Here is a 13,908-nt window from a genome sequence, read left to right as displayed (position 1 = left end):
TGTCCTCAGAGGTGCTTAGCACCTGCAGTAATTACTGATGACAGGATTAGGCCTGAATACTTGGGCTACACGTGCAGCTGGTTACAAAAAAGCGAACACAACAACTTAATGGTAAGGTGTGTCAGCAGGCACAGAGCCAGGAGTGCATAATGCAGGCCTGACATTTCACTGCTGAATTTAGAACTCCACTGGAACTCAAGAAGAGATGTTTCAAGAATATAAAATCCCTCCCAAGGGATTATTTAGTCATTTGTGATGAGATTTTTCTTTGCATCTCGCTCCATAATTGTATTAAAATATACTGTTAGTCTGCCATAAGTTTTGGCAGAGTAATTTGTGGACTTAGTAACGTATACCCAAAGGCCAAATTTTGTCAGCTGCAAGCCCACATCTTCTCCAGTATTTACGTCTTGTTTTCCCCATCAGAACTTCTGGTTTGATTTAAAGGACTCTTAAATATTTAACATCTGAATCACTCAATAAAATTCTCGTTATGTCTTTAGAAATAGGACAAACTGGAAAGACAGGTATTGGTACGCTGGGTTAGAAGAAAGGCAGAAAGCCACGTCAAATGACTTCCTGGTTTCTATAACTGCACTCAAGAGGAACCACTGCTCAAAGCTCAGCATACTGAGTCCATATCCATCGAACCTGAAATTGTAGTCTTTATTTACACTATTTATATCGCTTATTGATGCAAAAAGGTTTTACTGTGGGTATAAGCTAAATTAGAGCTGTAGTAGGATTTGCATTTTTCCATACTTAGAGACTCCTTAACTTTATCCAGGTGGTGCAAAGATGCTTTAGTGTATATAATGAACAGGTCCTGAAAGTGTGGAGGTCCCAGATAATCCTGGTGAATGCAGAACAGACTAGAAGCTTCCAAAGTAAAAATTCCCTTCCTTCTGTACACAGCAAAGAGTGGCTGTATTCCAAATCTTACTGCTTTTCATATAGGTGCCATTGATCTGTGAGACTAAACCTCTTAACATCCACCCGATTGTGGCTTACCAGAGAAACGGCTGTGTGAAGACCATGAATGAACCTCGTGGACCAGAAACAGTGAAAGAGTTAGAGCAGCACATACCTGTACAAGTGGAGCAAGAAGAAAGCCCAGTGGAGAACCACACTAAGAAATCCAACAGTAAAGACCACTGCACTATTGAAATAAATGAACTAGAAACGAACGTGTAACCGCTACACTCAGTGGTGGCTCATATCCCAGTGACCTGATACCCAATCTCTACCTCACAGCTGGAAGAGGGACTCTTTGCCTTGAACAGAAACGTGGAATTCTCGCCACTCTGCTTGTACCGGAGCGAGGGGACCAGCTGTGAACGTCAGGAAAGGCACACAGCTTGCAAGAGACACGGGCTTCTTTAGGTGGAAGATTTCAATACTGAAACTAACTAATGGATGGCTGCTGTTTTATTCTGCACTCATTTGACTCCAATCTGGTATTTGACACTCCTTCGGCTTCGTTTTTTCTATTTTTTTTTTATTTGTCCCTTTCTGATTTTCTAACCAAAGCCTTTTTTGTGAACCTGAGTAATTGCAAACGCTGTATTTATATCTCTTTTTTGCTCTGTAAAAGCGTATCACCAAAACTGCTAAAGACACTAATTTTGTGTACGATCCTTTAACTACAGACTTTGTGTTTAGTTTTAGCAGTAAGAAAACCACACTGATTTCTTGATCTGAAAATGTACATATCACCAAACACCTCAAGCCAAGGTGAAGCAAAGTGTGCATTTTTGCAAGCAAGCGCAGCAAGGTAATTCTGAGTGGCAGCTTTCAGAGACAGGCATTCAAGTGTGATACGTAACACCACGATCCTAAGTCACTGAAGAGCACAGTTTGCCTTCCAAGTGCCAGATTTATTAACCTTTTTTTAACCTAACTCTTCAGTAGAGTCAGTACCATGCACACGCAGTGGCAGAGGCAGCATGAGCCCAAATCCATAAGCACTGGTGCTAATGTGTCCTCCCCTGTAGCCCGTAGGCCCTTCTGTGTAAATATGTACCAATTTGAAGCTTGAGCTCTTGAACCGTACACTTCATCCTAAGGGCAGACTGAACTCAAACTAGAACACGATGCTGACTAATATTGGGGTTTTGTGGGGAGTCTGCTGGGGAAACTGGACTATTTTTCATGATTCAGTGTTCAAACTACGTTGAAAGTGATACCCTTGGCATAATCTATTGAATCAGTTACAATAAAATCTGCTGAGTATGTTTCCAACATTTGTGATAGAGAACATTTTTAATAAACTTGCCGTTTCAAAACCAGGCTGTCTGTGCACTTCTACCATTGATGCCCTCTTTCTCTGCCAAAAAGAACAGTGGAAGTGAGGAAACCTTTTCAAATCTGGGGGTTGATCCAGAGGTTACATACTAGTTCCTACCAACACAGTTGACATATTATATGTAGCTACTTGGGACATATCAGTTTCAGATAACACGTGCCTGCTATTCTAATACGCTCCTCCCACCTACAGCAAAAGAGAACCCAGTCAAAAAGAACAATGCCTACACTTGCCAGAAGCAGGAATGATTCACGCACATGATTAATGGTTTTCCTGGCATGTGCATATTCACCTCTTCTTTGAGGGGTCCTTGTTCAGAAAATTCTTTTCCTACACACTGATTAGTCACCTCGGAGGGCTGTAGTGTAGAGGTAGCTTAAATTTTGAATGGGGAAGTGAGAACCAACAAATACATTTTATTTGCCCATAATTCCAGAGGTCCAAGTCCCAGTTGCTTCCACAGGGTCTGACCTTGAGACTTGCTTCTTTTTTGTCCATTTCTAACCAGGGTATGTCACAATTCAGCAGTTTCCCATCACACAGGGGGAGATTTGTAGCAACACAATTAATACAGTTGTTTTTGTATGGACGCTTTGCAAGATACATACAATTTCACTGCTGACGTGCCGTCTGCCCAGTTTGTATTCTGCACAAACATCCATCCCACACACCCCAGTACAGTCGCTCCTTCTGGTTGCTTGTTAAATAATCACTTTTTGATTATTCAGAGCTTTTCATACAGTTGTCAGGTACTCGAGGCAATTGATCTGTAATCAAGAGATGTCCAACTTTAACAGAAATTATGGTAACTATTTTCTTGATTGATCCTAGAGTGAAGAACAATGAACACAGAACACATAGAATAAAAAAACCCTGATGTTATTCAGAACAATTTGCTCTGAAGAAGTCCTGTAATGCACCTGCTCTGCAGTGCCATCAGAATGTGTGATTTCAGGGGGCTGAAGCTCACTGAGTGGGCAGCAGCACCAGCTAGCAGACAGCATCTTGCTTTGACCTCAGCCCTGCCTGCTTCCCCAGGCCTCCCCTCCTCCCCAGCTGTACAGACCCAACCAGTTAGGAGGCCAGATGAATAAGCAGATGAGGAGCAGTTTTAATTCAAACCAGTTCACATATGTTTTTAGTGCAGTCCTAACAAACAGTTGTGCCAGCACAAGTGGAGGGGTGACACGGGGACAGGAACAAGCAGACAGGGATGAAGCAGTGTAAGCTCACGTGGAGAGGGAAGGATCTCTGCACACTGGCTGTGCCAGCACAGCCACTTTACAGTCACTTTGAATAGAGAGAAATGATGAAGAAAGGCCTTGTAGATCCCAGATTTAAAATACCTCGTTCCAAACTAGGAGATTTTGGATGGGTCTGCCCACACCCCATGCCAAAGCAGAAAGTGCTGCCAGCCTTACCACCACCTTCCTCTCCATCCACATATAACTTCTGGCTGACTGTAAAGTGCAAATCCCTTTGCTTGCTTGCCTGAGCCAGCTAACCCAGTGTGCCACGCTTTAGCTTAGGGACATCTCCAGATATCCAAGCCAACTCCAGTGCAAAGAAGTTGTGTGACTTCTACAAGGTGAACTTCAGATGGATAAATGAGCAACAGAAGCAGCTGGTTGTGGTGCACAAACCCTGCACAATACTGAAATCCACAGCTGTACCCCCTTATACTCTATCTGGCATGTAGGGAATGGGAAGTCTCATGTGTGAAGGGCACATTTTTATGGAATCAACAGGACATTTTAAAATGAACCTTCTGCATACAAACTCCATTCACGGACTGTCCAGTTTTGCTTTGCAACTTTGAAATGAATTGTTACTTTTTACTGTTTTACATATATCTGCCTTAACCTGGGTTTTATACCAATACTTGCTTCCCATTCATCCTAAAAATTATGCCAATTTAGCAGACTGCAGCACTTCAGTTCTTCGTTCTGGTAAATATGTATATGTAGCTCAGTGTAGCACGAGCTTGACTGCAGCATGTGACTGCTACTGCAGTCGTTCTTAACACAGAACATAAGCCACTACTGTCAACTGTAGAGAATCAAAGACTGAAGTTATAGCATTTTTTAGTACGAGCTTTCCTCCATGTTTTCTGTTTTCTGTGTCTCATGGTGTTTGTTGTCAAGCAGCTTGACACACGGTGCAATTAGGCTAGCAGCAGGTTCCACAGCATGTATGCATGTACAGATCAGTTCATATTTTCCAGCTATAATTGCACTTCAGTCCAATGAAAATAATGAAGCTGCTGACCACTGAATAGGAGTGCAGGCTTTGTGTTGGTAAATACCTTTCTGCCACTGTCAGAGCAGCTAAGCAAGCCCGTTACCCTCACAAACTCAAAACATTTATGTAAAAATCAATCAGTCGCTAATTACAACAGTTTGCGTGGAATACATTCAAGTACACGTGGCAACATTCAATGGCATTTTGAAGTTACCTCCCCCTGCTGAGAGGGAAGGGAACTTGGCTGTTAAAAATATACTCATGACATCCTAGGGGAGCATGCTGGAGGGAGAGAAGAAAATGAAGAAGGATGATGTATTAGATACAGCTATGGAAGAAATAACTGGGGAAATTACCTAAATTAACACATACTTATCAGAGGCACTAGTTTTATGGAGGTTCATCTGCAGCTGCATTATTCTGGAGATACTACAGAGAAGACATTGCTGCAGACTATTGTGGTATAAAACACTGTCAGACATCTGAAAGCAGGTTTCTGAGGATTTTGCCAACATCCAGGAAGCTCTGAAGTGCCAAACTTCTGTAATGAATCCTTGTGCAAAAATCAGAACTAGAATTAGGGAGAAGGAGCCCCAGCCGGGGCACTGACACATCCCACTGGCTCCTGGAGCTTCTGGTTGCCAACCCAAATACAGCTCTGCACGGAACCGATGTCTTAATTGCAGCTAAGCTTATTTACAGCACCTGAACTGGTACTATATACAAATCCCAATATACAAATAAAATAATTTAATAACTCGTTGAAACAGACTGTGTAGTCTGTCTCCATGTTACACACGCAATTCTAAAGCACTTAGAAAACACAGTAGCTCTGTAGCATCACTATTTGATGAGCTCTCTCTTTCAACGCTACAACAAACATCAACATCAATATTAGTCCCTCTTTAACAACGGCAGAGCAGATCTGACATATTTTCTGGGCAGTCGGAAAGTCAGGTCTTCAAGCCAGATGGATAGCCTTGAAAATGACCTCAGTCTTCCTTGTGCTTTCCACAAAAAATGAAGTAACTACTAACAGAAAGTGGTTGCTGTGTGCAAAGCAAAATGTGTAACCCAGGAACTGAACTGCATCTGGAAAACTCAGGCAGCCTTTGATCTGCACAATGCTGAGTACTCCTGTGGCTGTCTCTAGTGAAAGCCCAGGTGCATTTTTACATCAAGACAGCTCCCTTTCATTACAGTGGCAGCAGCCATGAGGAAGAGCTGGTTTTCCCCTCCAGGCACTAAGCTGGCTGAGGAGAAAAGCAACATAGGTTTTTCCAAGGGGACGCTACTGCACATCTTTTTGCAATAATAATTTTTGCAGTAATAATAACAGCTGAAAAATACCTGATTTTGCAGCATTCAGAAAGAAGTCCACAGAAGAGATTACCTTAATGCATCCATTCATTAAGGGCTGGGTTGCAAATGAAATGGATGTATTAAATTTCTCACTTTAGCCTACGATGGCTAAAGATGCTTAAATTCCTAGCCCTGCTAACTGCTTTGGAGCATGCTGAATGATACTTCAGGAATTTATAAGAGAGTTTGTTCCACATAACCCCTAATGGGACAGAGAAATAGAACAGGAAGGCTGACCACTGCTTTAGCGGTCATTATTCACCTCTCAGACTTCTCATGTGATCCATGGTCAAAAGACCACAAGAATGTAGGGCTTGCTTCCCATCTATAAACAAAGAGAACATACTTTTTAATTCAAAAGGGTGTTGCACAGCAAGGATGAATCAGTCGCCAACATGTCAACAATCAGGGGTCATATTTGGTTACCCTGGATTACTTCTGTCTCCCTGGAAGCACAGAATCACTCCCCAGAATATTCACAGGAACTGTCACTTTTCTAAGTGACAAAACTCCAGAATCCATCATTTATGTCCTAGCAACAGTTACATCTCCACAGCCCACATGATGATTCATGGGAATGGATTAGGCTCAGCTGAGACCTTTGGCAGATTTGTGACACAGAAAATTTCAGATATTTTACGGGCTGTAAAAGTAAAAATGCAGCAGTCTGTTACTGAGTGGAATTTGGGGGGAGGAATGAAGAAGGCTTCAAGGAGACAAGATGGTGAGTACTGCTAGGTGAACTGTAAGGATTTCTTCCTCTGCAATAGAATCAAATCTCTTTTCCTTCTCAGCTCCCAGGTGAGGGTACCAGCAGCTGAAGATGTAGGGATGGAGCATGCAACCCCTCTCCTTGCAAAGCTTCTGCTTGTGGACAGACACTAAAGGCAAAGCAGGCAGGGTTACATGTGCTCACAAACAGCTGGGACACACAGATCAGGGCCAGATCTTGGCTACCTCTCACTCACTGAAAACTACTGAACAGACTATACACTTAATGGAATGACTGTTTTCCTTCTCTTGTTTGTGATATTATGAAAAGTTATTTGTATTCTCACAAATGTTTTTTGTGGGACAGCATATGCTGCCATCCAAACTAGCACTGAACATTCAGTTCAGCACAAGAACAAGCAAGTCTTGTTGCTGAAGCACTTCCAGTTAAAAGTCATAACAAAACCCCAGATTTCCCATGGCACTGGGAAATACAGAAGAGCTCAGGACAGATCTCAGTTTTCCTTTTCAGGTTCCATCATAGCAGTTTTTCTTCTTTAAGATACAGGGTTCTCCATCTGCTTCTTTAAACGCAGCCATCTTTCATCACAAAGAGGTATCTGCATTTCATTTAGAAATGAAACATATGCCTGTATGTGCATGCAAACAACACTAGCTGAAAGCCAGAACGTGACCCACCACATGAAACATACCGTAGTTAAGCATTGCCTTTGAACTTCCCTACCAAGGATGTAATACCTCATGTTGGTGGTATTCCCCCCAAAGCCGGGTATTTTAATAAGATGGAAAAAGCAGGGGAAGCAAAACAAGACGTGTTTTATGTCCACAGATATCTCAAATTACATCTGCTACAAAATACTGTATGGGCTAGATGGCAAAACCAAAAGAAAAACAAAACTGACCTCGAGATCTTTCATTATGATTTCATTGCTTCTTGTGGTTTTATTGGGCTTTACCACTAGGCTATTAAAGGCATATGGAAATTGTACAGAACTCAGTTAAACTGTATTTTTAACCCTAATCTTCCACTTTCTTTTCTCTTTTAATACTCTAAATAGTTCTAAGTGTAGAGATTTGGGCAGTCTGTATGTTACTGATAGTTTACTCAGTTAATGTGTACTCTTTCTTTTAGAAAAATCATCTAACCTTTTCCCTCTCCTAACTGAAGAAAATACTCCTCTGCCATTAAGTCCTTTCTAACCAAATATGTGAGAAGAGTGGAGTTAGGAGGGAGGAGGGTACAGCAACCTGCATGCTGGTTGAACCTAACTCCAGCAGGAAGCTCAGAAGGGGAGTCTGTAAGCTCTCTTCTGATAGATAGAGAGACCCTCCAGTGAAACTTCTCATTCTCAGTTGTTTTATCACTGGAGCCATATGTAGGACTACAGTATGGTTCCTTACGATATTTTTTGTGCAAGTAATATGCAGTTCTCCAGAAGAGATTTCACAAAAGGAATTAGAGATTATCTGCATCACAGATGTACTCTTCCTTCCCTCTACATAAAGCAGGTGGGAACAGCCAGGCAGACTCATTTTGCTTGTTCTTATTTGGTCTGGCATTGAAAAAATTCACTTCAGTTGTTCCTGCCTGCTTTACAGAAAGGGTAGAAACAACTGAGGTGGTTCTTCCAATGTCAAATCTTTGAAGCTGAGGATGATGAAGGTGCATCACGCTGTAGCAGTTTTGTCTTCAGTGTGCCAGTGAAGTGCTATGGGTTTTATCCTGCAGCTGCATTTCAATTAAACAACCCTGACTGAGAGGTCCACCACAAAGAAGGAAACAGTGTGATGTAAATCAAAGTTCATTTTAATCCTGCAGAAAATATATACCCTAAGTAAAACCTCTCAGAGCTAATTCCTGTCAACAAACACACAGTTATATCCTAAGTAATAAAAGCAGGAGACTCACTCATTTCTTGTCTGCAACTGGAGCTGTGAATTTTGTAAATCAATCGGGATTTTTATCAGAACCAACATTCTCAACAGGACGATGATCACAGACTAAAAACAGATTCTGGAACTATCATGGGGAAAACTTGAAATAGCCTGTACAACTGTGCAGTAGAACAGCCTTAGCCTGGTTTAAAACCATTTAAAGTAGGTATTTATTGATGGACTGTTTTATGTCCTTGGATACTACTGAAGAATTTTTATGGAAACACTGTATACTGCATTATTAGAACACATTTATCATCTGCTGCCTCCACATACATCTCACAGCTGGCTGACTTTACAATAGCAGTATGAATCAGAGCTACAGGGCACACCAAGATTTTCCTCACTAAAGGAAATGGAGCTCTTTGGGGAGTTTACTCACTGTTTTTACATTAGCAACATAATAAAGCAATTGCAATGATCTCCATGAATTAATGCCTTGAATAAACAAAGCTTAATTCACATTACATAGAACTCTAAATATACTTAAAGTTTTTAGAACAACTATTCCCAAACCCACAGAGAAAGACTCACCAATAACAGTACAGAGTTAAATCGATTAATAGAATATTGGAATGTATCACAGAAGTTTTCCAAGAGACTGTTTCCCATCAAAAATACTGTTTGAAAAATGTATTTATTCTTACTACATTTTTGTAAGTACAATTTAGAAAAAGATGAGTGGGCTGGGCCAACATGGTGACAAATAAATCATGAACTATCAGGAACGACTGTCAAAAGAGAACAATCATGAAGCTTCAATCACATTCTGCTGTCTTAAGCCACTAAAAGCATGTAAAGAAGAGTCAGTTGTGTCTCTGCTTTACAAAGGTGCAGATAAAATAGGCTCTTTGCTTTTAAGATTATCTAACAGGACTGACATAGGAAGCAAAGGAGTGCAAAGGCAGTTCAATCAGCTACCAGTAACATTTCTTTCTGCTGCGCTCAAAGAAATACAGTAGGACCAACCTAAGAAGTTGCTACAGTGAAGTACAACTTCAGCCTAGATACTTCCCTGGCTGCTCAGCCCGTGCAGCCAAGGATAACTGCTGGCAAAGCACCACAAATTCAAGGCAGTTCAGCTGCAATGATGGCATAAAGGAAGAGCTGAGAAGCTCGAGGAAGGGCAGCGGTGTGCTCCTGCTCTCCCCTCTGTGTGGACCACCAAGGAGCAGGAAAAAGGCAATTGGGTCCTAAGGAGTACACTTCCTAACCTCATCTACTTTGTTAATGCACATCCATGGCCTCACTCCTGCCTATATGTAACTTCCACTACTCTAGATCCTCATTCTTTTCAGAAGCTCCTTCTACCATTCCTGCAAAGCAAATGAGCAGTAGGGGGTTGTACCACAGGCGCCTCGAGGGCAGGGCTGCCAATCCAACCCCTCAGCACCTTTCCCCAGCTGCCCTTTTAATGGACAATCCAGTGATAATTGTGGGAGTGAGCTAAGAAAAAATAATCTCCAAGTCCCCAAAGCAACTTCTGTTTTCCACAGAACATCAGCCGACTGTAGACTGACAGGGAGGGGGCTGCACGGAGGGAGGTTGGTGACTGCAGGGGGAAGCAGGCCTGCAGCAATGCTGTTACAGCACAGGGCTGGGTGCTGGTGGCTCCTTAGGGTCCTCCCAGTCCCATCCTGACCCACCACAACTCACCTTTCCTGCCTGCACAGGGCAGGGGATGGCCGGTCACCTGCAGGTCCTCCTGTCCCTCACACATGGCCGCACCGGGCGCCATATTGGCGGGAAGGGCTCAGCGGGCAACACCGCCCTCCCCACAGAGGACCGCTGGGCTGCGCCTCTGCTCCTCACAGCACGCGGGATGGCGCCAGCTCCTCTGCGGGGCCTTTCTGCCCGACTGGGGCGGGGAGATCCCTTCGCTTCTGTGAACATGGGGAGTGGAGGGAAACGGGCTCCCTCAGATGGCCCCAGTGCCATCCTGGCACCCAAAAAAGACAAAGGGCCGTAATTCTCCTCTTGAAGGGAGACAAAACCACTGGATATTACGTATCCTTATATCCTTGGCCTTTTTTTCCAAGAAATCCACAACAACAAGCCTCCAGGATTAGCCAGAGGGGAATGTGATGAGGAGAGGGGTGCAGAGGTGGGAGCAGGTGTTGGGACCCTCTTTGGGAGAGTATGGCTGTGGGGCCTGGAGATGAATGAACAAAGACAGAGGGGAGAACGGCTGCAAAGGGCCCCATCCTCACTGTAAGCACAGCTGGGCTATGTGCCCACCATCTGAAGGAAAAGCTTGTTATCCACGGGCTATTTTTGGCACCCACTGAGTTCTTTAAAGCTTATGTGCTGCATTTGCAGTCTTGCTGCTGGGTAAAAGTGTATCCAGCCACAGAAAAATGCCATTTTGTGCAGTACCCTCTGTAATGAGGAAACATGGTCTTCAAAGAAACATATCAAATAAACCCAGATCTCAGTTTACATACAGACCACACATGAATACCAAGCATGTCCAAATGCACACTTATGATTAAAGTTGCCAACTGAATGTTTCAGACTTTAGCATTTCACTATCCATAACATCTATGTCAGCATTAAAAACTTGCTGTTCTTCTCTTTCTCAAGTCCGAGCATCTCACAGGAAGAATGTCACATGGTTATGTTGTCTCTTTTTGGCCCAACCTTTTGGCCTAAAGAGAAGCCAGCTTCCCAGCTCCCCGTTTTCAGTCAAGGCCATAAAAATAAGACTTTGTATGTGGGTCCTGTTCCACCAAAGGTTTGGGTTTGACCTTGGGATCACAGGTACCATTCTTAGCCAAGAAAAACGTGTGTGCTGAGTCTTGCGGACTTGACTTTTCATTATAATCTCTCAAAGAGCCTTTTATCCTTTCGGAGGAACTAAGCAAACTACGAGCTTGGTTTGGCTTTTAATGTGCTGAGGGGCAGTGGGTTTTTTTTCTTACTGTTGCTGAGAAAAATCTTCCCATACAAAGGACAGATTCAATGCGCAGATTCTCACAGAATCACAGAGCAAGGCATTAAAGTTTAAAAATAATCAAACACTTCCACATCAAACTGTATAATCGTGCAAATTGTCAGCTTATTCAGGAGTATAATAAATAGATCTGTTTCACCAAAGACTAGCAAAACTTGCCACTGGGGTTTACCACTAGAAATTACTCATCGATTTGAGCTATATTCTGTAAATATTTCACATACAAATCTATCCCAAAAGTCAGAATGCTATTCTATTGCTCATCTGTATAGCTGATACTAAAAAATGTGTTTGTCTGGTTTGTTGGGTTTTTTTGTTTTGTTTTGTTTGTTTGTTTGTTTGTTTTTGCTTGTAATTGTTCAGGGCCATGTTATGGGTTGAGTTTTTTTGTTTGTTTTTTTTCCCCCAATAATTAATCTTTTCTTCTGTGACTTATGACCATCTTAAATTGTCTAAGAAAATATCAACTTGAAATTACTGTCATGTGCTACATGACCCCAAAGGGAGAGTGTGGAATTAAGCCTTCTCCATCAGGAAAAACAGCTGGTTAAAAAGCAGGCCAACTGTTTCCAAGTAAATCCTGGAATACAGCATGCAAAACAACATGTGTTCAACCAGAAATCCTCAAAAGAAAAGAGCATTTCCTCAAACATATTAGCCACCTCAGAAGAAGGCTATTATAAACAAATAGGAACTCTGCCATCCCAGTACCTCTGTAAATCTTCTTTTCCTTGGTTTCTTTATTTTCCATGATTTGGACAGGAGCTGAATATACTCAACAGTGAGGGTTTAAATTAAGAGATTATGAGAACATGGAGTGTCACAAGACTTGAAATAAGCAAAGACATTTCTGGTGACACTTCACAGTTTCCACTCACTCATCTCTTTTGCTTCATTAGTCTCACTTCTGACTCTTAACATAAATGATATAAAATATGTAAAAAAAATTCTACTGCATATATCATACTGCATACTGATATTCAGTCTTCTGGACATATCTTCCGAGACATTCACACAACTGCCACGTGGTCAAACAACAGCAAGGCACAAACTATACCAAACCTTTGGAAAGTAGACAGAGGTTTCTTTTATATATATTCATAGGACCAATCATTGTATCTTAAAAACTTTCTAAAATAGGCATATACTGCAGGCAGTGGCAGTAGAGATAAAATACTATGGGATCCAGCCTTATTTTGTTTTTCTCATCCAAATATACACATTGTTCTAACAGATGAATAGTTTAATCCAGACTTATTGCTGCTGCTTGATGACCCAAATGCTTCATATACTGCTCCACACATAAAACTACTGCAAATAACCATCTCGTCTGATCAACAACAGCTTCTTTGGGGTGCAAGAAAAGAAAAGAAGCATAATACATAATTCACTTAAAATACAGTGACAAAAACAGCATTTGAAGGCATGTGTTCAAAACAGTCCCATATTGTTATTACAGATGGAAACAGTGAAGGAAGAGAAACAAGGAACAAAAGCCAGCTTTTGTGAGTTCCAAAGCAATCCCTTATGATCCTGGGTCTTGTATAAGATGATTTGGAAGCTTTGGAAAGGCATTCAGGGTCTCTCCCTGAATAAGGCACTGCAACACACTGTCTTCCATAAGCCTGGCCCAGTGCCATGACAGTTTCTGTATAATTCATTGCACATTCTGCTAAGTGTTCTATATATATATCTATATAGATATATACACATAGAAATATATGTAATTTTCCATATGCTTCGCTGCAAAACAAGAGAAAAACAAAATCAGTTACATAACAGAATACAGAATTCATAACAGGCTAAATTTAGTATCTGCTGAAAAGTTGCACATGCTCCAAACCACAGATGTGCTGATAAAGCTGCATATATTCTAATAATTATATTGGATTACATATATATTTTTTTTTCTCACAAAGATTGGACATAGCCTAGCCTGGAGGTCTACCGTTTGACTTTCCCAGTAGCTTTTGTCCTTTCCAATCCTCATCATCTTTTCAGTGAATTAGCACTATTTCTAGCAATTCCTTGTGTCACTCTCTGTGACAAAATGTTGCTCTGGGACTAAGCTAAACGTTTATTTCAATTTCTAAGTGTTGGAGTTTAACTCCCCAGCAGTAAATAGTACTGTCTTGAACCTCATAATCTCTTTTAAGCATGAAAGGCTTAAGAGATGTCTTTTCTTATGGAAAAATACATACTCTTCATATACAAATTTCTCCTCACTGTTTCTTTTGCATTCGAAAACAAAAGAGTGGCTGGCCAGAGTGGTTATGGAATACTGAGATCTTAAGGTCAGGATTACCAGTCTGGAATTAAAGTCAACAGCAATGGCAATTTGTAACCGTCCAGAGGCTTTTCAGTAAGTCTGAGTGAAGTG

The 13,908-nt window shown here is 41.7% G+C and overlaps 3 protein-coding genes across 8 annotated transcripts in view; 1 reads left to right on the top strand and 2 right to left on the bottom strand.

Annotated features, from left to right (window-relative positions):
* Positions 1 to 2,288, top strand: part of SLC1A7 (solute carrier family 1 member 7) — a 45,049-nt gene extending 42,761 nt beyond the window's left edge. Inside the window, exon 11 of the mRNA XM_426662.7 lies at positions 958 to 2,288. Within this exon, the coding sequence (XP_426662.2) occupies positions 958 to 1,194 (237 nt within the window). The 3' untranslated portion in view covers positions 1,195 to 2,288. The remainder of the gene's footprint in view (positions 1 to 957) is intronic.
* Positions 1 to 10,328, bottom strand: part of CPT2 (carnitine palmitoyltransferase 2) — a 60,147-nt gene extending 49,819 nt beyond the window's left edge. The window contains exon 1 of the mRNA XM_040704679.2: positions 10,232 to 10,328. The gene's annotated coding sequence lies outside the window, so the exon portion shown is untranslated. The remainder of the gene's footprint in view (positions 1 to 10,231) is intronic.
* A 1,916-nt stretch (positions 10,329 to 12,244) lies between these two features.
* PODN (podocan) overlaps positions 12,245 to 13,908 on the bottom strand; it is a 31,705-nt gene continuing 30,041 nt past the window's right edge. For all 6 annotated transcript variants that reach the window (XM_046944901.1, XM_046944900.1, XM_046944899.1 and 3 more), the window contains one exon: positions 12,245 to 13,271. The gene's annotated coding sequence lies outside the window, so the exon portion shown is untranslated. The remainder of the gene's footprint in view (positions 13,272 to 13,908) is intronic.

The sequence above is a fragment of the Gallus gallus genome, chromosome 8 (genome assembly GCF_016699485.2).
Source record: "Gallus gallus isolate bGalGal1 chromosome 8, bGalGal1.mat.broiler.GRCg7b, whole genome shotgun sequence".
In the NCBI taxonomy this organism is placed as follows: domain Eukaryota; kingdom Metazoa; phylum Chordata; class Aves; order Galliformes; family Phasianidae; genus Gallus; species Gallus gallus.
This window is presented reverse-complemented; position numbering and strand designations above follow the sequence as displayed.